This window comes from Botryllus schlosseri, chromosome 4 (assembly GCF_051294905.1).
Source record: "Botryllus schlosseri isolate E-star chromosome 4, Bs_hap1, whole genome shotgun sequence".
NCBI lineage: Eukaryota > Metazoa > Chordata > Ascidiacea > Stolidobranchia > Styelidae > Botryllus > Botryllus schlosseri.
Genome location: NC_137239.1, coordinates 18,738,699 through 18,762,932, shown reverse-complemented (window position 1 = coordinate 18,762,932; position 24,234 = coordinate 18,738,699). Strand labels below are relative to the sequence as shown.

At 41.0% G+C, this 24,234-nt stretch overlaps 1 protein-coding gene across 2 annotated transcripts; it reads left to right on the top strand.

Annotated features, from left to right (window-relative positions):
• Window positions 1-1,937: 1,937 nt before the first annotated feature.
• On the top strand, window positions 1,938-22,821 carry LOC145437260 (single-strand DNA endonuclease ASTE1-like). Of its 2 annotated transcripts, XM_080314454.1 has the most exons (7): window positions 1,938-3,265; window positions 4,685-4,854; window positions 6,340-6,439; window positions 10,837-10,966; window positions 12,288-12,475; window positions 20,483-20,638; window positions 21,521-22,821. In XM_080314454.1, the coding sequence occupies exons 2-7, from the start codon at window positions 4,709-4,711 to the stop codon at window positions 22,589-22,591; spliced, it is 1,791 nt and encodes a 596-aa protein (XP_080170580.1). In that variant the 5' UTR covers window positions 1,938-3,265; window positions 4,685-4,708; the 3' UTR covers window positions 22,592-22,821. The 2 variants fall into 2 exon arrangements, with proteins under 2 accessions (XP_080170580.1, XP_080170581.1); XM_080314455.1 differs by lacking the exon at window positions 1,938-3,265 and having other exon boundaries at window positions 4,587-4,854; window positions 12,375-12,475.
• The last annotated feature ends 1,413 nt before the right edge of the window (window positions 22,822-24,234 follow it).

Genomic DNA, 24,234 nt, shown 5'->3' with positions numbered 1-24,234 from the left:
TTGAAGTTGTCAGATCAAGGACTAACGCAGGGAACGTGCGTCTACCACCGCGAGCGAAGTAATATCTGCCCGGCCACACATTACGGGGGACTCATGTTACAACTCTAGCAGGTTATCAGACGACACACGCCTCCTATAACATCGAATACATTGCTGTATATTACTGGTGTAAAAAATGAAACGTGCATTAAGTATCAAAAGAACATATCCATTATAATATAATTTCCACACATAACGAAAACACCATATTGAATATTTATTGCAAATCAGCGTGACTTCTGATGTCCCCTTCCAGATACCAGATCAGAAATGCGAGGTTTCACCTTAGAAAGTGTTATCGTATTTTTCGGTCGAAAACAGCGTGGTACCAAATGAACTATAATAATTAATCAGTAGTGGAGATAGTATCAACATTTCAGATGGACGGGGTGTCGATTTTGAATGCCAACGTTGGCAACGTGCGACACTTATCAACTTCGAAACCTGGTTCATTACCAGTGACGTGAGGTTAAGGGAGGCAAGTGAGGTTGCTGATTACGAATATCACATTAGTTTTGTCAGATTGGCTCTCTGTCAGAAGATATTTATACCCATAAAAAAGCCCAAAATTACTGTATTTACCCTTAAATATTTCACTTGGTAGGAAGAAAATTGTAGTTTTTCTAATTTTCTATTGCGCTTAAATGGCTAATTGACTATGAAGAACCCTCATGTCATTCTCAGTCATTCTATCAATATCAACATGGCATGATGCGAAATATTTGTTTGTCAAAAAAGCAGTTTGTCAAGCCTAAAAATTGTACTTTTGTACAACGGAAATTCATATTTTCCTGTATCAATTGGTTATTCTACCAAGATTAAAGAGGAGTATAAAACTATAAAATTTGTCCTTGAAAGGCTTAACTACAATACTCATACGTGTCTCATTTCTTTTGACTGGTAAATGAATAATTTTCCACTGAGTCAACAAAGTGGGTATACCTATAGTAACCCTATCAAACGAGAAACTTAAATCTAGTATCTGGTATATTCGAATGCCGATGAAAGATTCCAATTTCACATTAGGAGGAGCTCACAGCATGTAATTTCTCCTAAGATGTAGTAAATAAAACTTTTTAGCTGATCACAAAGCACCCAACTACAAACAGTTGGTCCGAAAATTCGTATCTGCATATCGAAAACTTGGAACAAACATGAGCATAAAAGTTCACTTCCTGTTTAGTCATCTTGATATATATCCTGATAATCTTGTCGATTAGCAAGGGGAGAGGTTCTACCAAGACATCAGAACAACGAAAGAAAGATACCAGGGCAGATGAGATGAACCATTGAACATATTATGTTAGACCATTGCCGGAACCTTTCGAGAACCTGCACTAAATAGCTTACAGGCGAAAATCGTACAAAAATCAATTTCGATTTAAAATATATCAATAACATTGTATTCCAACTGATTATTTCAAATTTACAATAGGTGGTTGGTGTAAAACTGATTGAATTAATGCCACGTTATTTGAGTATCTAGGCAAATGCTTATGTACATGACTGGAGTAAATTTATGTACATGGTATCCGTGAAAGTCTGTAACTATGATAAATCTATTAGCCCTAAATATAGTGCTGTTGCTGTATTTTGATAGAAAATAGTCTTCTGTGTGTAAAAATAACAAGTAGATTGAATTTCTAAACTTTATAGTACGACTAAGCCAATTTTATATCTAGTCATTACCCCGAAAATGTGATATTTTGGTCAACATAGCCCCATGGGTTATCTCCGCAACAAGAGCCAATTTGAAAAAACTAAGGTCATATTCGGAATCAGTGTCCTTCAGTACCCCCAAAACCACTCTTGCTTTGTCTGCCTAAAAATATGTGTTGACCAGTGTTATTGATACGAATAACTAAATTTGAATATTTTTCATCCATAGTAACCAATTTTTATATTTATTGATCAAAAATACACCGCGAAAGGACAGGTGAGGCACAAGTGACGCACGGGCGCGTCGTGCCTCACCTGCGACAACGCAACAGCTCAGAATTCGTAATAACTGGTATCAATCAAATTCTATTATCGCACCAATTCAGAAAATCAGAATATTAACAATCTTAGAGCACCGGAATATAAAATCGCTAAGCAATGTGAAATTCGACTTTATGACCTACAATGACAGCGCAGAGAAACAATAGCCAGGTGAGGCACAATCGAATCTGCCTCCCCCACTATTCGGACAATCGCAGTACAGTGAAACGCGCTATCGATTTCGGAAACCTACAGTGTTGTGTGAATTGTATAGTAGCGACGGCCAATACGTAATGTGGAGCAAATACACTCCCTTACTATTGTAGCTGTTATGTATTTTCTATCCATCCATCCATACAATGCCTCACCATCACCAGGCATTAGCCTCACCGCACGTCAATGTTCATTATTCATGTTCATTATCATTGTTCATTACTAGGGCAAGTTTTTGTTGCAGTTAAATCCGCGGAAAGTTGCATTTATTTATTTATTTTTGACAAAAGTTGCAAAAGTTGCACTAAAAGACCACATTTTGCTCGGTTGACTAAAAAAAAAGGTCAATTTACCGGCTCAGCTCCCGAAATACCCGTACTTGGGTGCTGATTTACGGTGTTTCAGTCGAATTTGGCCGTATATTTCACCAAAACCGAAAATATTTTCATGAAAAATCGAAAAAGTTGCAAAATGTTGCAAAGAGTTGCATGAAAAAATTGGACAAAAGTTACGAAAAGTTGCACTTTAAGATTCCTTCAAACAGCTTAAAACAGCATTCTACACATCTCACGAGTTTTTAGGGAGCGGCCGGAAGCTGTAAAAAAAGTTGCAAAATTTGCAAAAACTTGCCCTATTCATTACCGATTCTAAGACAGGAAGCGTGGAATTCTTTGGTATATGCGAGTGTCAAATATGGGGACTTCCCTAATTGCGAGCAATCGTTTCAGACGGCGTCTCGATTGAGTCTTCCTTCAGTGCAGTATAGCAAGTAGAGTACAGTAGACTCAAGCAATATCACTCAACTGTGACATGAATAGCTGAGTGGTTTTGGAACTGTGCTAAACTAGATTACTACAATAACGTCCGTTATAGTTTTGTTGTCTCGGGTGTAAAATCCACCCTATACATATTATATGATTTTCGCTACTCACTGGTCGGATAGTCAACAGAGTAAAGAAAAGAATGTGTGTTGCTCGACTAGCTAAACATTTGATGGAATCAATATTATCAGATAGCCTATGTTGGGCGTAAGGTAAATAGGAAATATGTTCAGGATGTGCATTCGTCTATGTGTACACTGTACAGAGATACACTTTTATGTGTAGGCTACGTGATAGATTGCTCTACAGACCAATAGTGTATGGCAGGTAAATCGCAAAGTTTACCATGATGCCGAGTAGGTCTGTGAAATATGTGCTGTGCATACTGCACAAATGCAAATGTATATACGCAGCTATCCTGTATGCTACTTGTGTCGCCGGCGCGAGTGGCGCAACAATATCTGTAGCTATTAGGGATGGTGTGAACCTCTGAAAGGTTCAGGTTCGTGTGAACGCGAACCTTTTTGAAAGGTTCTGTGTGAACGCGAACGTGAACCCCATGACGTCACGTGACGTCATATTGCTAATTCCAACCCTACATTTCGGTGAAGTGACAGCCTGGCCCTACATTAATGTACGGTAGCCTACACGATTCCTAGCGACGATTCGGCCACATTATGCCACAATGCTGAAGTAGCCTACATATTGACGCTATGAACGTCGCCAAATGTATCAACTTGGGCAATCAAATGGAATACTAATCCCATAAAGTCAATATCATCCGTCGCTTTGCAAACAATTTCGACGAGGACTTGCAAGGGAATATAAGCTTACGCTTCAACAGACCAGTTAGACCAGGCTGGACAATGTATTCGGCGTCTGACTATTGCTACATTGATATTGAGCAGAGTGTGAAACGGGTTTCTATACTTCCTACCGCTACTACCCCATAAACAAGTTATACAGTAGCCAAAAACCAAATCGCACTGATTTAGTTTTTATGATACAGTAAACATATCAAATCAAGTTGGATCCAGTAAGTATGTTTGATATTTTACGTTTGACAACGATGTATTCTTTATATCAATTTTATTGATTGGTTGAATACGCATCATTCGCTGACCACCAACAAGTAGTGTAGTGTGTTTCGTTTTTGATGTTGTGTGATTGCGGGTCAAGCTCACAGCAGAGAGTTACTAAATATTCATAAACGGAAAGCTGAATATTTCGTGCAAACTTTTGTAACAAAGCAAGTAGAATTTGTGAGATTGTCAAGGTGCATGCTCGTCTAGTGTCGATTATTTTATGCTGCCAGCGCCATGCATCTAGTGGTCCGAAGTTGAAATGCAAATAATTTCAACAAAAGATCTCATAATGACGTCAAAAATCGTAATATATGAAAAAGGTTCACAGTGCAGAACCTACCAAGGTTCGTTTGTGAACGTGAACCTCTAAATATCTGAGGTTCACACACAGAACACGAACGTGAACCTCGCGTTCACACCATCCCTAGTAGCTATATAGTTGTGGAGTATAGAAGGGCAACGTTAATACGCCCCCAAAATTTCTTGCATACTACCTTACCGGAGTAAGCTATGAATAATGTCAATTAAAGATCAAGTTATTTTCAGCACCTCGGACTATCACTCAATAAAATGGGCATACGATCTCTAAATGGTCTTATTCATCGTTATAAAGTCAAGCTACTACATGATTTGGAACTATGTGACTCAACGTTGATCATCGATGGTTCCGAACTGTTTTATTATTTATATTTCGACTGCGTGAAAGACAATGGAAGGTAACTTCGATATCTATATCGAGTGATCTCTGCAATTTGATCCGTGAGGTTGTTTTATTATTTTACTTCTCAAACTTTTCTCGTGTTTCGGGCATTATCCCGATCAGTACCGAAAACCAAATGGTCCTTCAGTTTGGGTCACTATGAAATGCTTTCGCACCCATGTCATTAGGTTACTCTACCCTATAGACCAGGGGTGGTCAACCATTTCGATATTCACGGCCGCATTTTAATTACTCATGTAGCCTACGGGCGTATTTCAAGCAGAGATGAGCGGATTTGAAATTTCTATGTCCTAATCCAATCCAAATCCGAACCTCCAAATCCAAATCCTAATCCATAACTTTTTCATATTCAAGTCCATGTCCAATCCTAATCCGATTCCAACTGGAAATTCAGAAAAAAACTAATTTATGCAGTGGAGGGATTCGAAAATTTTCTTTCACAACCAACGATTCACTTGATTCAAGATAACATAGTAACCATAAGTACTGATCTGAATAAAGTTTGTCGCCATTCGCCACACGACATTTCAATCTCCCAGAAAATAGGTAAATCCAATCCAAATCCTAATCCGTTCTGAAAAAAATTTCTAATCCAAATCCAATCCAAATCCGACAAAATTTCACAAATCCTGTTTTTTCAAAACCTAATCCTAATCCATGCTCATCTCTGATTTCAAGGCATAGTCGTAGTGAACTATAACTAGACCCCAAATACCCATGTAAAACTGTCCATGTCAATTTCCGGTGAACTCGGTACTGATGGATTTAATCATATCGGCTTACTATAACCACCGAAATCGCGGGGGTCATGTAATGATTATAGTTGCTGGGATTCGTTACGGTCGTAGTCATCTGGGAATCTTCATTAATATTTATAGTAGTTTCATATATTACCGTAGCCTTTATAAAGGCTATGATATTACTATCAAGCATTTATCCTTTCTCAGCCCAGATTTACCCTTATACTTAATGGGGGGTCCAAAATTTGAGGGAAGTTTTGAATGATGATGGATCTTCGGGTGGGCCAATTGTTATTCATAGTCACTTTGTTGCATGCTGCTATTTCTCAGGATTGTCGGTGTAGTGGAAAGACACTGCAATCGCCCAAACGTAACAGAAGCAAATTTATTTCGTGAGGTGCACACGATTCCAAGTTGGTGTTTCTATATGTGGTGCATCATTTTCCTCTGTTGATCACATCTGTACTGTGGGACTCAGAGTGGACACTACCAAATTAAAATCGAAAAATGAAGGCGCATTGAATCGCGCGCAGCGCGAAGAAAATTTCATGAATAATTTTAATCTCTCAAAAAATTCGGAAGTCCTTTACGTGTCGACGGCCACACAACTTTCTTTATACGGCCGCAGGCTGGCCACCCCTGCTATAGACCTAATTTGGTACTTATATCGCGAATGTAATTTTTGAAAACGGATCACAGGGATGACTATGATTAATTTTATCATGGCAGTTATGTTACAGATGCGGAGGCGAGTATTCAGATCTGCGAAGAGTCATTAACAAATTTTTCGATGCATTGGTCGATCGTTGTAACGTCCGCTGCTACGTCATTTTGGATGAGAAAGAATTCATATTTTAAACGCGAAATCTGTTCAGTCGTTATTGGATTCAGTTAAATATATTGCTCTACGATGCCTAATGTATTCCGGACTTAATTGATTATGATGCCGTTTGCCAAATACATATACCATATAGGCGTGGTTGTAACCGATTCACAAGGTTCCAAGTCACAAGTCAATTTCACTTTTATAGTTTTGACTCGAATCAAGTCGAGTCATTTTCAATTCACCACCGAGTCAAGTCCTAGTCCAAGTCACGGAGTAGAGTGTCGAGTCCAAGTCATAGTGTTTTGACTCGAGTCCAAGTCATCGTGGTGACTGTTCAGTTCCGATTTAATGTCTTGTGAAGCCTACTTTTTACAACTCTGCTAGGTGATATCGAATGCTTCGCATTCATAGTATACTAATTTTCCTCACTTTTAACAGTTTCTAGTAGCATTTTCAAGTACCAGTACTGATAAACGAAATATTAATAGTGGGAAAACTTTACTATTCTTCGAATTCCAACGTAACGTCTGTCATGGTATGGACGCCGTCTCGAGTCATATGACTTGGTCCGAGTCATGCGCAATGACTCGAGTACAAGTCCAGTCAATACACAGAAAATGACTCGAGTCATTACAGCCCTGCATATTGGCTGCCTCAACAGTTTCCAAAGTGCAGCTACTGACATTTTACATTTGCCAACAGGGATATATAGAACTCCGGGATGGCTGACTGCGTCAATTGCGTCATCGTGGTATTACCTAAGTGGGTCCAGGTTCGCGCATTCAGTTTTGATGCACGTTACGGTCAGCCGCTTCATCTGTGTGTAATTTTAAGTTTTCGAGAGCGGTAGAGGCGTATAATATCCATGTTTATGTTATTATATAAAGCTAGAGGTTAACTAGGTTATGAGATGTTCAGGTAGTCTGAAACTTTGCGGTATTAGCCCTATTCCTTCAGCAGCAATTTACCGGTATACCGGTACGGCGGTACGGTCATTTACTCGCCTTCGGAATATCTCTGCTTCTGTAGTATCTTATGTAACATGTTTTGCTGCGCTGATAATCGTGAGAAGATAACAAAATGTAGAATAATTTCCAACGTTAACATTGATATCCGCAGTATGATTTTGATTACGCCTTGTGGTATGTTTTTCATTTACCGGTATGTTATGCGAATGTATGTCACCATCCAAGGCTGTACATTGTACAAGTACAAGTGTGCATTTACACTGTGCCGTGTGAACTATGAAGGCGACCGTTAGGAGGGACTTCGTCAGTTAAGATCTTGTACTATAGATTAATATGTGAATATGCAGGTAGTGCTGGTATTGCAGGCTTACCGGTATTCCAGATCATTGCTGGATTATTCCTAGTAAGAATTGGAGCCACTGAGTACACCACCGGTGTGCAAGATTCAAGAGGCATTTCAATTAAGGATAACCAAACATTTGAATCTAATACAAACACAACACGTCAAGGTCGTTGATGTTGTAAGTGTCCATAACAACTGTTGAATCCAATCTCTTGTTACAGATACTATTCATCAGTTACATGTCTGGTAAAACAAGGCAGGCATATGTTTGTTAATGAACGGCACCTCAATGCTACAGTACTGGAATTATACTTCAACAGAAGTGCACTGTTGTGAACTGACAATGGCTGACTCCCAGTATATGGCCACAACATTTGTTGACCATTTGCTCTTACTGAAGCCATGAAGATGCCCACTCCCTTGAATGGATAAGCCAACACAATCGTCAGGATACGATACGAACCTGAGATACGGCCTGTCTTTACCATATAAACACTTATAGCCTATAGGATATAGGCCTGTACGATGGAGGAAGAGAAAACTCTGAAGATTGCTTTCAATTTGCAAGGTTTAGTCAAATCGTCGCAATAACGCATGGACCTCTCCTCTGTCGGCCCAAGGTAAGTTTGGCTGATTCTAGTGATACGTTATTAATGAGCGATTTACATTAATCCTGATGTGGTTAAAGTAGTCTGCATTGCTACTCAAGTAACAGTCGTCTTCCCGGGCGTACTGGTATTGAAACTTCCTCAAGTAGCTGTAGAAAGTGAAATGCCTGCAATAAGGTACTTGAGTTTGGAGATGGCTGCTTCAAAATTACAAGATGTATCTTCGAAATAGGCAACACCTACTGGAGTACTGCAATGAAGTGGAAGTTCTTCACTACTGACCAACTCTGCATACATCTATATATATTCTTAAGGTTAATTTGTGTCTCTAAATACATCATTTGTTCATTTTTGTTGCAGATTCCAGAAAAACAAACGCGATGTTCCAGCATTTGCATCACGTCAACAGTGGATATCCTGATATATTATACTGGGCACATTCCATTGAAATCTTGGCAAAGATGGCCACGATCTGAATATTTGGATCTCGTGCCTCCTCACCCAGATGATTTTTTGACATGGAATCATCTATCGCTCTATCGGAAAATCTGCAAGACAATGATACTGAATATTTCTTAACTGATAACTGGCATGAAATGCTTCAGGAGGTCCATTCGTGATGTACAGTTAAGCCATGGTGGTAATTTCTTCTCTGCGGTCATGAAGCTATTTCTCGGTGAACAGAATGTCAGCTGAATTCAACAACTGGGTCTACCGAATGCTTCTCAAAGTGATAATGATATGTACCAAACTTCTACCCCCCCCCTTCCCCGAGGCTGCATTTGAACCTGAAGAGAAGTATCAATGGTGTGTTGATTTCTTGATCAGCTTTCATTGAGTGACATAGAAGATGACAATGCTGCTATTACAATTTCGAGTCCTTACAGGCCGTGCTATCTTTTCGTTATTGTAAATGCTCCATGGTAGGGGTGCATTTAAAACAAACGGTATTTGAAACACTATGTTTAAAACATGCAGTGTTTTAAACAAAGGCCTTTGAAAAAAATTATTTTCAAGTTGTAAAATTATGCCATAATTGTGTAAATACTTTCCAAAATACGTGTTGTATGAGCCTACGGACGATTACCACCCGATATAGCCGACTAATATCGATATAGGATGGCTGGAACCCTCAAAATAGTCGGTTCAACAGCAATAGCACAGATATTTCATCAAAGGAGCTATATTTACACTATATTTTCAATTGTCAATGTCAATCCAATATGACGTCACTATTGAATATTCTTGACGTCATGGCTTGAAAAAAAGTATGTTTAATACAAGGGCCTGGTTTTAAACATGTTTGTTTTGAATGCAACCCTATACTCCATGGTAATTGTCGATTAACGCGAATTGAAACGGTTGATTTAATCAATCCTATTACCCCCCCCTTCCCAGCTGCAAGGTTTCCGACAATGGCTTGTAAATAGGTAGAAGACGCTGATATTACATGTATTCGTTATTCACTCTGTTATTTATGGCCTGATGCAGATTATATGATGTGTAGAAATTAAACACATTCATGATTTACAGAAATTCAGAGTTGTCATAGTTTACTTGGTTGGCTATACAGCAGTGTCATACTTTACTAGGTTGGCTATACAGCAGTAAGGTTGTGATATGGGAGGAATGTCTAGCTTACTCACTAACTATTCTGCAAAAGGTTGAGGATCACTATTCTACAAACAGCTGTATCGCTAGCTTGCAGAAAAGTGGATATTTCGAGGCATATTGCAGGTAACTTTCTGGACCTACTTAGGTAAAGGCCAAAATGAAGTCAGCCATCCCGGAGTTCTATATATCCCTGTTTGCCAAGTAGAGTGCAGTGTCCATATCACCGTATGGATTCTCACCAGAGTTGGCCAACCTGCGACCGTAGAACGAAATTTGTGCGGTCTTCGACAAGTAATTTATTTAGTATGATTTGGTGGCCTTCGACATGCCAATTCAATTCGTGACTCCCTAATTTTTGAAAGATGTGACATAATTTGTTCGATTCATTGTGACTTAATTTTTTCGAATTTAATATAGTTGCGCACTTTGCCATCTGAGCCCCACAGTAGAGTCAAATGAAGCACCCCATTTAGAATCCCCGAGAAATCGTGTGCTACACACGTATGTTGCCCGCCCCTGGCATAAAATAACCTCTCTTGAAAAATTGCGCGATAAATGGAGGAAATTATGGTTAATTTATCGCCCCTTAAAATCAATGTGGATCGATGAGCCGTCAGCGATCTTCATGCAAGCTTCATTGCGGTTCCAAACTTCGGAATGTTAACTCAAACTTCGGTCTTGGAGACCTGCTGTTCCATATTTTTCTTCAACAATTCTCAGTTTCTTGGTAACTGATGCGGTGTTAAAATTTTTAATACTGTCCAATTATCCCCTACAGCTTGTCCCATTGTGCCCCGCCCAATGAAACGACGTACGCTTACTCTGAAACTGACCGGATTTTGATTTTACAAATAACTATTCCTGTACTATATTACAGGTTCAAGGCGGAAGATAATATATCTCGATATCTGGAAACAAGAACCTCGAAAGTTATTGGCATTAAGAATGTGGTTGACAGCGGCGATGCCACGTACAATTGGGGTGCCAGAGCGCAGCCTGTAGCGGGAAGTATGTCTAATATAACCCAATCGCCGTATAATTATATAGTTAAGTGTAGTCAAGTCTAAATTCCAATTCCTCGATCGTAATACGAGGCTACGCTGATCAGCGCTTGAGACGATCGTAAATCCTTCTGAATGTCACCTTCCACCGGATAAATATTATTAAGCAATAAATAATATTTGCATTTATAAATTTGCTTGGAATTACAAAACCGCTTTCAAGAGTAGTAATCATTAAGCAAATGTAGGAAACCTAGAACAGTGGTTCACAACCTTTTTTTCTTCGCGGGCCTCTTTTGAACCGCCACGGGCCTCCGCGGACCCCCTCCAGTTTTCGTTCTAAATTATCTAAATTATCGTGCAGCCGTCATCTGTCTCGTGCAAGTCTTGATTATAGGCTGGTGTCAAACAGCCACAAAATTGTTTTTCTTGAAAATAACATCACACTATATGTAGGAATATGGTAGACTTATATTATTTCGAAATGAATTTTGCAGCTGTATTTATTGTCTTCGAAATCCGCGTCTTCGATTGAATATGAACGAGTGCCGAAAATCCATTTCCACACAAAGATATATTGCTGGCGAATGTAATATTAACACCTATCGCTTCCGACGACAGCTGTTGGTGTGTGTTTTTAATGAGCATATCACGTCCAGCCTAGTCATTTCTATCTAGCATCTCATCTTGAATATATTTAGTGCTTATATCACATGAGAAAATGGATTTCGTGGCGAGGTTTCAATTCCTTCATTGGCACAGATTAGGGAAAAAATAGGAATTTCTATATCAAACGACTGTTTACTAATTTGCTGATACTGACAACTCCAAATCCAGAATTCTATCTCCAACATTGCATTTTTCCATAAACCACAACAAAACATCTCTCAAAACAGCAATATGATTGCATCGTCAGGCTATTGGTAATTTGACAATTAAAATGAGTTTGCGCAGTCGGATATTTCATCTCAGACGACCATTTTATTGATGGAGTTCTAAAGTTTTAGCAATTATGAAGCGAAACTGTCTCATGATTTTCCTAATAAAAATAAATAAATATTAGGCTATCAACCACTTTACAAATTAGAGGTTTCCTGCACCCCCTGAAAATGCTTCGCGGACCCCCGGTTGAGACCCATTGTATTAGTGTATTTGGACACTGCATTGCATAAAATCTTTGAGTATGGCTTACTACTTACACGGAATCTCTGAAACTATGTCTAATTGTCAATTTCTTTAACGTCGTCACATTTGTCTCCGCGAGTCAATGCAAGCCACACAGCTGTTAACTTGTTCGGAATTGATATGCCTTTAAAACGTTATTTTAGAGGATGTTTTCAAGCAAACTCTCCGTGAATTGAGTGTTCCTTATATTGTCGTTCCTGGTGACGGAGATTCTGTTGTTGCCGCCATAGCCAACGATCTGGATGGCTACGTACTTGCGATGGACACCGATTTTTGCGTGTATGATTTAGCTAAAGGATTCCTACCAATTACAGATTTGGATTGGGAAAACGTAAGTAACAATACGGTAGCCAGGTAAACTCTGAAATGGGTCAATTTATATCAGTGGTCCTTAACTTCAGCGCCAGGGCCCCATATCAAAATAGATGAGAAATAAATGAAAAGCATGAAAATTGGTTGGTTACTTTTTTCAAGTGTATTATGTCACGCGCAATGTCCTCCTTTTTCGCAATTTGTCCTCCTATATAGCTGTGAGAGCCAGGCGATCGTACATAAAGAACTACAAAATGGCATAACATATGTGAAATTTGGATTTGGACGGCAGGGTTGACTAAAAATAGGTCAACAGCAGCAGGGCCGAAACAGCACATCGTCAGGCACACCCCCAAAACGTTGGTCATGCCCCCCTCCCTATAGGGTGGTACACCAAACCCAGTCCCCTCATCCGGTTGTGCGTTTTCACCACTACTTGTGAGCGAGATTTATTATTTTCATTAGCAGTGAACAGACCAGGTCGCATAAAGCGCGAAAATTTTTATATAATTCATGATTATATCGGGAATTGCATATACGTTGCTATAAATTGTTTATCCTCTCTCTGCCCACGTGATCAGATTGACCTGTAGAGCTGGGTGATGTTTTGTTTGTTTGTCATGAGGTATTCGTGGAGTGTGTCGACTACTATGGTCATTTACACCAGTCCAATTTTCTTCATTTTATTCCGTAGTTGCCGACTTGTAGCTCGGCCCACTTCTACACTTTTAGAAGACACCGCTTACACGGATGAGATGGCTAGGAGGAGCCTAGATAAACCTCCAACACTTAGGTATGAGTCGACCTCGGTCGGACTTGAGCCCACAACCCATTGGTGTTGCAGCTGTGGATTATACCACAACGCTATAATTCATGATTGAATCAGTCCATAATATCGGGAATAGCATATAGCCTACATTGTATATCTAACGAAGTTTTTGGTCAGCATGAGGACAGTCCTTTTCGGTCAAGGTTTTCTCGCTGCCGATAGTTCTGGCACACTTCTCAGAGTCGCATGTTACGTGTCCTAAACCTTCATATGTCTTGGTCCGTCGTGGCGCGATAATGGCCGACGCCATAATGCCCATTTCTATAAAGCCTGTGTCGGGGGAAGGGTACCCAATAAACAAGATACTTGACAAGACTAAGTCGCGCCTAGCGCGAAAAAAAAGAGAACAAAGTTGCTTGATTTTAAAAAAAACTCTGTAAGTATGTTCATTCACGAAATTATTATGGGCCCCCTTCGAACTCGTCCCCCCCCCAATTGTGGGGTTTGGGGTGTGGCAGTTACGGTCCTGAACAGCAGTCCATAATACGTGAGGCGGGTCTTTCAAAAAATTGACACCTTTTGCTGTCAACACAGCGATTCTGGCAGTAAAATTTCCAAATTCCCCGTATTAGTGACTTCTTCGGTTGTGATTTGTAAAAAGTGTCCTTTTTTCGTATCTCAGAATATGGAAACACTACTATCCTACCATAAGAATAGGAATATGTCAAGACTGCCATGTTTTATTCCTGGTTCAAACAAATACTGAAATGGCGGAGTCTAAGGAAAGGACGTAGTTTATTTTTGTCCTTGATGTTTCTGCGGCATATAACACCGACCAGTGGCGGCTCGTGACAATATCGGGCGGTGGGGCAAGGGCCGCAAGCGACTTGTTATCAATATGACGTGTTGATACGCATCTAGGTAACCGGTGCTTGCATATGTCGCGCAATAGATCAGATCGCTTTGGCGAAACAGAGAAAAAGGAGGAGAACCCTGAAAGATTTGCAAAGAATATCTTGACAGAAGATATTCCTAAGCACATTTTTTTCACTACAAGATTGAGCTGATGCGCGTAGCAATGCAAAAAATGCGCATGCGGGTAAACTTCTTTCATTAAAACTTGTACGCTATGTCGCGATCCGCTCATGACTGCTGCGCCGTCGTAGGTTTGCGCAATAAGTTTCGACTCAACTGAATAGGGCTGTAATGTTTTTTTAATACGTAAGAAATTCCGACAGCAGTGCGATCGTCAACAGCCACAAAGCTGTGGAATCGTTCGACTGGCATACCAAATTTCGTGAACCGAAAAATCACGACTAGTTGTGACAAACACGTAATGTCAGTTGTTTCGTCAGACTGAATAGATAGAAATTCAGCGTCAACAATCTCGGTAAACAAATGCTGTAGATAGATGTGATATATCGAATCAAGCACATCATTTTGAATAGTCTTTGAGGTACCCTTAGCTACTGTCGCGGTGTCGAGATGTTCGCGCAAAATGCTATCAATGGAAGCCGTGTATTTAATTAGATCCAAAAATACCCCCCTATTGAGAGAGCATTCCTTCTCATCGTGGCCTCGAAGGGGCAATTCATGAACTCCAATAAATTTAATGGCATCAATCACCCGAGAGAGAACATGCCTATTCTTATCTACAAGCTCATTGTGCTTGCAGACTGATACGCGATAACTTTCATTGAGCTGCGACATTACATTTACTCTGCCAAACAATTTATATTTAACTGCACTAGCCATGTGCACTTGGGATTTTTGGTGCGTTTTCAGACGCTCTGACAAATGCTTCAGATCGCGATAACCAATTTTGTTCCAACAAGAGCCACTGCTTCCGGTACCGGCACTGTCGAATAAAAGACAGTAAAAGCAAAACAAGGCGTTTTTATCCTCGCCATAAGTAAGCCATTCATTTTTATCGAAATGCGCTGAAGAAAAGGCACGAGTGCGCTTTCCTCCGGCGTACGATTGGATCAATGGGCAATTTCTAGGCTGATACGGACATAGTCGCTTTACCTCTAATTTTTGCTCTAAAGGCAGCTGGCCAAACGGCGTACGGAGCAAAGATTCAACACGATTCATGTTCGCACTTGACCTGACTACTTATCTGCAGAAATGGAAATGACTATAAATCGAGAGATTGCGTATGCCTAACTCAGGGGCGGGCAACTTCTCCACGTCGGCGGGCCGGATATAGGAAAATTAAGTACTTGGCGGGCCGGATTGCTGAATCGATACATTATTCGCCCATTTATCCACGTATACAAGGAATAAATCGTATTTAATGAATGTATTTTAACGACAGCAATGCAACTTCAAAGCCATTTCTCGCCAATAATGACGCAGATAGTGTGGATTTGAGAACAGCACTGTCATACAGCAGGGGTGGCCAATCTTTTTGCCAGTCACGGCTGCATTTCGACTACTCATGTAGCCTACGGCCGCATTCCAGGGAATAGTCGTATTGAACTAGCAGGACGCCAAATACTCATGTTAAAGTGTCTATGTCCATTTCCGGCGAACTCCGTACTAATCTATTAAATGATGTAGGCTGTTCATAGTCGCGCAAGGCGCGAAAATTTTTTCAGATTCATTCATGAATTTCGTCATTAAAATTAGTAGTTCTACATATTATTTCTCATCCCATGTGATCAGATTCACCGGTAGAGTTGGTGGAGGGTCGGTCAGAGCAGGCCAATTATTATTAGTCACTTTGTTGCATGCTGTTCTTTGCATGTCTTGACCTCCCGTCAGGATTGTCGATATAGTGAGGAGAACACGATTCCGAGTTGGTATTTCTATATGTGGCGCATCTGTTCGCAACTGTACTGTGGGGCTCTGATTGCAAAGTGCGCAACTATATTAAAATCGAAAAATAAAGTCACATTGAATCGCGCGCTGCTGCGCGAAGAAACTTTCAAGAATAATTAAAATCTTTCAAAAAAATTGGGAGTCAATTCGTAAATTCAAATTATACGTCGACGGCCGCCAACACCTACTAATTGAATTACGTGTCCACGGCCGCACGAATTTGCTTCTACGGCCGCAGGTTGGCCACCCCTGTCATACAGGTACCACCATGTCTGCTTTTCTCTGATCAATCAACACACGGTGCAATCGTTCATTAAGATTTCAAGGCATTCAATAAGCCCGGTACCCCAAATTTACCAAGATATCAATGCATTAGGGTTAAGTAGGTGACGAGATAGCGTGGTTGTTAAACTGTGCGGCCTGTCTATCTCGATATTGAATTCATGCGGGCCGCGGCCTTGAAATTTGAAATTGGCCCGCGACCCGTTTTCAGTTAGCGACACCTGGCATAATCGGTGTCTTACAAAAGCCTAGAAGTGTGCGCCGTGCTACAAGTCGGCCGTTACGGAATCAAAAATAAGAAATATCGGCCTGGTGTATATGACCATTGACATCGACAAACACCATTATTACCACAAATGACATTAGGGTTCAGTACATCGTAAATGCCGATAATGCAAGTCTTCTCGCTTCGACGAACTTACGCGTAAGCTCCACCCTCGCTCGCTGCTGCCGGCGGGCCACATTATCATGTAAGACGAAAAACTGTCCGCGGGCCGGACAAAATCCCTTCGCGGGCCGGATCCGGCCCGCGGGCCGTATGTTGCCCAACCCTGGCCTAACTGGAAAGGTCAACGAGTTCGGACACATACGCAATTGTTATCTCATAGATTGGACACGGAAATGTCATATTGAATCCAAAACATCATTCTGAAGAACTACGGATAGCAGCCTCGGAAATTCGGTCCCGGTACAGCTTGGGAGATTCTGGCCTTGAGGCTGGAGACTGTCACACGACACATACGGCTTACGGTCTATAGTGTCTATATGTCTGCTGCAAAATCGCCTTCGGAAAATATATTACCGAATAAATACGTGGATGAAAGCCGAAAACTAGGTACACTGTTACATGAAATCATCGAGAAGTATAGCCTCATGACCGTTTTCGGTATGGTACACTCAGTGGTGGCCCTAGGGTTGGGGGGGCCCTGGGCGAAACTACCAGGGGGGCCCCCATATATCTATAAACGCAACTTCAATGATTTCTATTAGCAAGGATTTTAAACTTGAATGCCGTACACAAAAAAGCTAAATTGCAATTTGAATGATATGTTATATCAGCTTCTACAAGATAGCTCATGTAGGCTACAGACCTACCAACAATTCTACCAATTTTACAGTTGAATAAGCCGGAAAAGCTTGTTTTTTATCATGCGATGACTTGAAAAGCTGGATATTGAATTTAAAAACTTGAAATTGTGATGTAGGCTACTCGGATATATTTCAAAATCACTTTATCCAAATTTCTGCCAAATCGGAAATAAACCATTAATTTGTTTTAGGGCTACTGTCATGGTCATGAAGTTGGCCCATTACTGAAAATGAATGAGATGCACAGGTCATTGAAAATATATTCTTCCTGTATACACTGTAGTAGTTTCTTGTCAATGTTATTGTAATTTTAAAGCACTGAGAAAAAGGTGTTAAATATTATTCAAAAATATCATGGAAGTGATAATCATTCACGACAAAATTTTTCGTTAGCGGATGCTATCGCGTCTCTCACACAAATCACCAATTTGATGATCGACAACCGCTTACGGTACCATATTTTACATGGGTACATATATTTTCACGGTAATTCGAAAAATGGTAACTATAAATTGCATAATTGTAGCAGGGGCCCCCCTCATAAAATATAAGTAAGCTCTTATAACGCGTGCAGAAATTTAATTATCGACAACTGTTTACAGTACCATATTCTACACGGGTAGGCCTGCATGTATTTTCAGTTATTCGCAAAATGATAACCAAAAATTGCGTAAATGTAGGCCCCCCCCTCATAAATCGAAGTAATCTCGTACAACGCGTGCAGGATTTAATGATCAACAACTGTTTACGGTACCATATTCTACATGTGTACATATATTTTCACGGTCATTCGCAAAATGATAACCAAAAATTGTGTAAATGTAGGAGGGCCCCACCTCATGAAATCTAAGTAAGCTCGTACAACGCGTGCAGGATTTAATGATCGATTTAGTGATCAACAACTGTTTACGGTGCCATATTCTACATGGGTACATATATTTTCACAGTTATTCGCAAAATGATAACCAAAATTATGTAAATGCAGGAGGGGCCCCCCTCATAAATAGAAGTAAGCTCGCACGCACAACGCGTGCAGAAATATAATGATCGACAACTGTTTACAGTACCATATTCAACATGGGTTGGCCTGCATGTAATTTCAGGTATTTGCAAAATGATGACCAAAAATCGCATAAATGTAGGAGGGCCTTCCCTCATAAAATAAAAGTAAGCTCTTTTAACGCGCGCAGAGATTTGATGATCGTCAACTGTTTACGGGACCATATTCTACATGGGTGCATGGATTTTCGCGGTTATTCGAAAAATTATAGCGGTAACGAAAAAAATGAGAATTATGATTGACCCGACCTCTTTTTACGGTACTGTACCATATTCTTTATGGATACAAGGATTTACAAGGTTACTTAGAAAATGGTAATAGTTAGAAAAAATCGCATAAACGAGAGTAATTGTTGGTAAAAAGCGCGTAAACCGGAGAAATCGTTGGAAAAAAGCGCGTAAACCGAGGAGGGGGGGGGCCTCGAAAGCGCGTAAATCAACCCGGGGGGGGCTGGGCGACCGCCCACCTCGCCCACCCCAAAAGCCACCACTGGGTACACTGTCAAAATTAATACGAACAGATCAACGCCGAATTTTGCGTAATATTTACTGAGGAATCGGCTGATCAAGCGATCAGCTGTTAGCCGCCATCGAAAACGAAACAGCTATCGCGCTTGACAGGGGTTGTAATTGTGAGCAAATGGCCCGAAGGCCACCATTCCACGGTGAAATTGACATTGGAGAATATAAAATAAAACTAAATATTTGAATGCAAACCGAGGATGTTAGTAAACTGTTTCATGATATCATCATCTCATCACCTATCTCAGTATGGAACACAGATACACCGGCTTTTGCGTGAAATCCGCAATGCGTTAGGTAGGCTAAGTGTCAGATCAGCGCACATCTCTACCATACTCGAACTTAATAACGAAATTGCTGCCCTAATCATTGAGTGTCAACCTTGAGACTTGGCACAGCGTTCGATACTAAAATCAAGACATACCATGTAAAAGTTCATGACGGATCTAGCTAAGGAGCATCGTTAAAATCAATGGAGACCAATACCGGCTTTGCGTGAAATATGTTTGCGATACATGACCGATCAGCACACACTCGACTTTGGAAACGGAATTACTACCCTAAACTTTGAGTAGAAACCCTGAAACTTAGGACAGTGTTAAATACCACCATCACGACATGACATACCAAGTTTCAAGAATTATCATGGTGTGAAACACCATCAAAATCGACCTGTACCAGCAACGGTCGACTCAACGCATATCACGGTATCCGAGTTCAGATATAGATACGATTGTTACATCACACCTTAGGGGCGAGCAAGCATATTTGCCCCGGTTGCTCGGCCATTTTACGAATAGGAGAGAGTAAAGCAACGTTTCTTAATTGTGCGCAGCTTTGAGAGAATAGATAGTGAAAGCTTGTTATGAGCGCTACCGGGGCAAGCCCCGGCTAGGCATTCACAAAGCGAAAACACAGAAGAGAATGCGATTTTCGCGGAGACTTCGCTATGTATGGGCATTTGCAAGCGAAAGCACAAGAAGAACGCGGGTTTCGCTGTGATCTCGATATATATTGAGCGCTGTGCGTCTATAAATGGTTAAATTGTTATTGAACAGAATTTTAGGTGGGGCAATGCCCCAGTTGCCCTATAGGACGAGCCGCCACTGACACCGACTCATGATACACATACACACGATCTGCGCATATGCATACCATGAGTGCATGATGTGCATATGCCGCTGGACAAGGAAGTGCAGATATAGCCTTTACGGCTTTCTGAGTCATGCACCACCCCTCCATGCTATCCCAGTAATGCATGAGCGCCAAGCAGGGAAGCCATGGATACCAGTGTTACTAATAAGGTCTTTGGTCAGACCCGGCCGGGGATCGAACCCACGACCTACCGATCAAGAAGCCGGACGCTTAACCATTACGCTATCTTGTCTATCAAATCCAAGCGCGTGCGAAATTTAGTAAAAGCGAAAACGCAGTGAACCCAGGAAAAGAGCTTCCGAATTTACGTGTAAACACTCCTCACAGGCCACTGGAAAATGCCCGTGCAAGGTCTTCTACCGTCAAACACTGGAGAGCGCATTTCGTCTCCCCGCGAATGCGATAACCTTTCTGGAACCAATATTGAGTATACAAGATGGATTGAAAAACGTCGATTTCAGTCCTGTCATCCGTGCTCTAACGGTAGGTTTGTTTACGTGAAATAATTACAATACCGAGACATTTGACACCATATAACGCAGGTGTGTCCCACTCCGCGCCTCCGCGAGTCATTTTTCGAATTACTGGCTTTATCAACTTAAGAATTCCACGTAATTTATGTCGAATTACATTCCGAGAAATCAGCATTTAATGCTCGCTTTCTTTGTAATGCTGTATGTCAAAGGTTTTCAAAATGGGGTTGCGACGCCATGAATTTTGTTTCGTAGACCTGTGCAATTGTACATAGTGTGTAGCTATCTACAACTGATATTTTTGTTGTTGTAGACTCAGAGAGGTAGAGCCTACACTTAATAGCATATGCCCGAAAAAGTAGCATGTGCCTTTTGCTTATGTGTGATGGGGCGTGGGTCGTGTGTAGAACCCGACTGAATATCGAGTCGTTATTACATATTTATCGGCTATTAGAGGTAAGATATCGGCTATTTTCGTGACGTCACGACATGGTAGTAGCGACTAGCGAGTCAAGGAAGAATATCTACGCAATCTATAATCTGCGCCTTCTAGATTATAAATATTGATATATTTCTTACGAGCTTACAAGTGTCCAGATGCAGCCTTCCTAGTAGGCCTATATTTCATATTCGAGCCTAGCAATGGCTTTAATGCTGCGACTTTCTGGACTGCGCGTTTAATGATTCAAATAACATATATGTTGAACACCGGCTGAATATATACCGACGATATCGGTGAAGGGTCATATCGGTATCGGTCGGGCTCTAGTTGTAAGATCTTTATAAAACTCCGATTTGGGTCGCTGTCTGCAAAGTTTGAGAATCACTGCGTGTAGCACCATTGAATGTGGCTATTTCATGATCATCGAAATGCAACATAACTAAATTCCAGAGTGCACCAGCTTCTCGAAATCAGCAACGGCGAGGGAATTGGAGGTCGCAGGAACTACCGTATCCGCTGCATCAATTACTCACTTGGCTGGGAAAGAACTATATAAACGATGACAGCGTGATTCGATTTTTGAGACAACATGTTGGATATCTGCCTGAAGACGAGGTCAGAGCCTGTCTCGAGAAGTATCGTACTCTGCCGAATGTCGCAGCCTATATCGACGAGTTGAAGCAAGGCGGTCACAGATTGAGTAAAGGAAAAACGTGTTTTCACACACTCGGCACCCCGCCTGTTTTGGCAGATTTTATGCCGGTAGTCCCCGATGATCAAGACCGACTTTCTTGTAACAAAATTTCCTCCTCTATCAGACACGCTATGTATGAGATAAATCTCGTTAGATATTATAATGAAGAGCAAGGGCTTGATATTTACCAAGTCTTGGTGACGGATCGTAAAGGCGATCAATATCTGGCAGAGATGGAAACCGTGACAATTGATAGAGCCAAAATGGAGGCGCTACAGTTGGATTTGAAAGACGAAGTACTCATGGACCGACCAGATATGAATGACATAATGGAAGAAAGGCAATTCTACATTTTTGATGTCTTGCTGAGAGGAGCGAATAAGGGCTTGATCGAATCTTTTGATGACAATATGAAGTTGTTGGCAGCAGTATTCAGGTACTGGAGCACATCCAGCGAAGATCAGGAACGCCACGTTGAAGAAGCCATCAAAGCACTTGCGTTCACCATTTGTGCGACCTATTATGAGACAGATCTGCCTTCCGAGATTGAGGAAATGCCACATAGCTCATTTGACAAACGAGCTCTGCACAGCTCATCTCAATGGCTGAGCTGCATGAAGGATGCGATGTCTTTGAATATATTTTTGGGCGAACCCTTAGAATGCCCTCTAATAGGAAAAGTATTCTCGGGCATTCTCTACCAAAGAGCTTTTGCTTACTTCCTCGGAGCCGACGATCTTGATGATACGTCCGTCTCGTTCTTTTCGGAGGACGTGGCTCGCGAGGAGTTCGAAAGTTTGCTACTGATTGCGTCAGACACAGATTAAACCTCAAATCTGTCCAATAAGGTTTCCCGGAAGTAATTTAATGTAGACCAGGGATGGACGGCTTTGAGTGGCCCGCGAGGTAATTTTCGAAATTAGGTGACATGTAACTAGCAAGGCCTTAGGTCATAATTTATCGCCTCCTGCAGTCAAATTGTATGTTTGACGAAACAATAAATGTCTGTATGTCAGTCTGTCTGCCTATATATCAAAAATAAATTGCCCAGGTAAGATTGATTAGCATGGCCGCGAAATGTGGATGTTGATAACTAAAATATTAGCTTCGAAACATTGACGTAGCCAGGAGCCAGCCATATTTATCGTAGATATCTTCCTATATCCATAAAGTATAATATTTCGCGGCAGGGTTTCGTTGTCAGAGGCTGATCAAATTTTCGGTTGGCCTTGCAGGTTCCTAGAACTGAAGTGGTCCGTGCTGCGAGTCGGTATTATACCAACGTAACCGAGGAACAACTCAAGACCACACTCACTACATACGAGTGGTTAGAATACTTCTTTAAAACGGTTGTTGAAGTCGGACTACGTATTCTGATTTGTATGTTGTCAAGTAGAGTGCTGGCCAAGATTATTAGAAGTTTCAGGTATGTGACGTCATAATTGGTGGTGCGACTGTTGATATACAGAGCTCTTAGGAAGTAACTACTAGTTGCGCACGATTACCACTGTGTCAGCCCAAAATATTAAGCTTTATTTCAATACTAATATATTATTAAATTTTATACTCAAGTAGAGTAGTATTTGGATATATTCACATTACTTAGAATGGAATTATGCCACGACAGTTGGACGATACGGGCCCTGCTAGAATGGAATTATGCCACGACAGTTGGACGATACGGGCCCTGTATAGCAGAATTTTTTAAACAATGCTCAATTTGGTTTTGTCTACTTGAACTACATACTCAGGTGGTTATGATTTTGTGACTACTTCCACTTGTGCTTAACTCCAGAAATTTTGCATTGATCCGAAAGTAGTCAAATCCGATTAACTGCTAAATGTATGCGACCCTTCAATCAAATCTATTTTTTTATCTTGTTTACTTCCAGACCTTACATTCTCTACTTCCACTTCAAATAGTTTCAACATAACTTGGAAATCGTAACTACTCGAAATTAAGTAGCGTTTCGTCTAGGCCTACTTTTACTTGAGTTAGTATAACGTGTTCGTGCTAACCACCTCTGCCGGCCGCGTGTCAGTAATCTATAGCCTGCTAGTCTTGAGTTGACAATGTCGGATCGATCGATTTCGATTATGTCGTACCGACGGCGGGCTCCAACAGAATGATCATTTCGTGCCTATATTGCTGCACCACATATGGCTCTATCGGCGCGAAAGTATGTGGTTCGAGTTCAAATATAGCACGTTTCGGTGTCAGGGTTTGCGAGCCCGTTCCCCGCTGTTCTTATATACTCGCGTAAGTCTAGAGAAGGGTTCGATGAAGGACAAATACCAGTGATATATAGAAGTTATAAATAGGAGAAGGCCGGGGCTATATAAATCTCTGACGAAAACAAGTAACGAGAGAGAAAAGCGTCAAAAATATCAGCCGCGAGATCACTAAAATCGACGACTGTCACATCAGTGATTAGCGGATATTGCTTTCCGAGAATCCCACTCCGCCCGA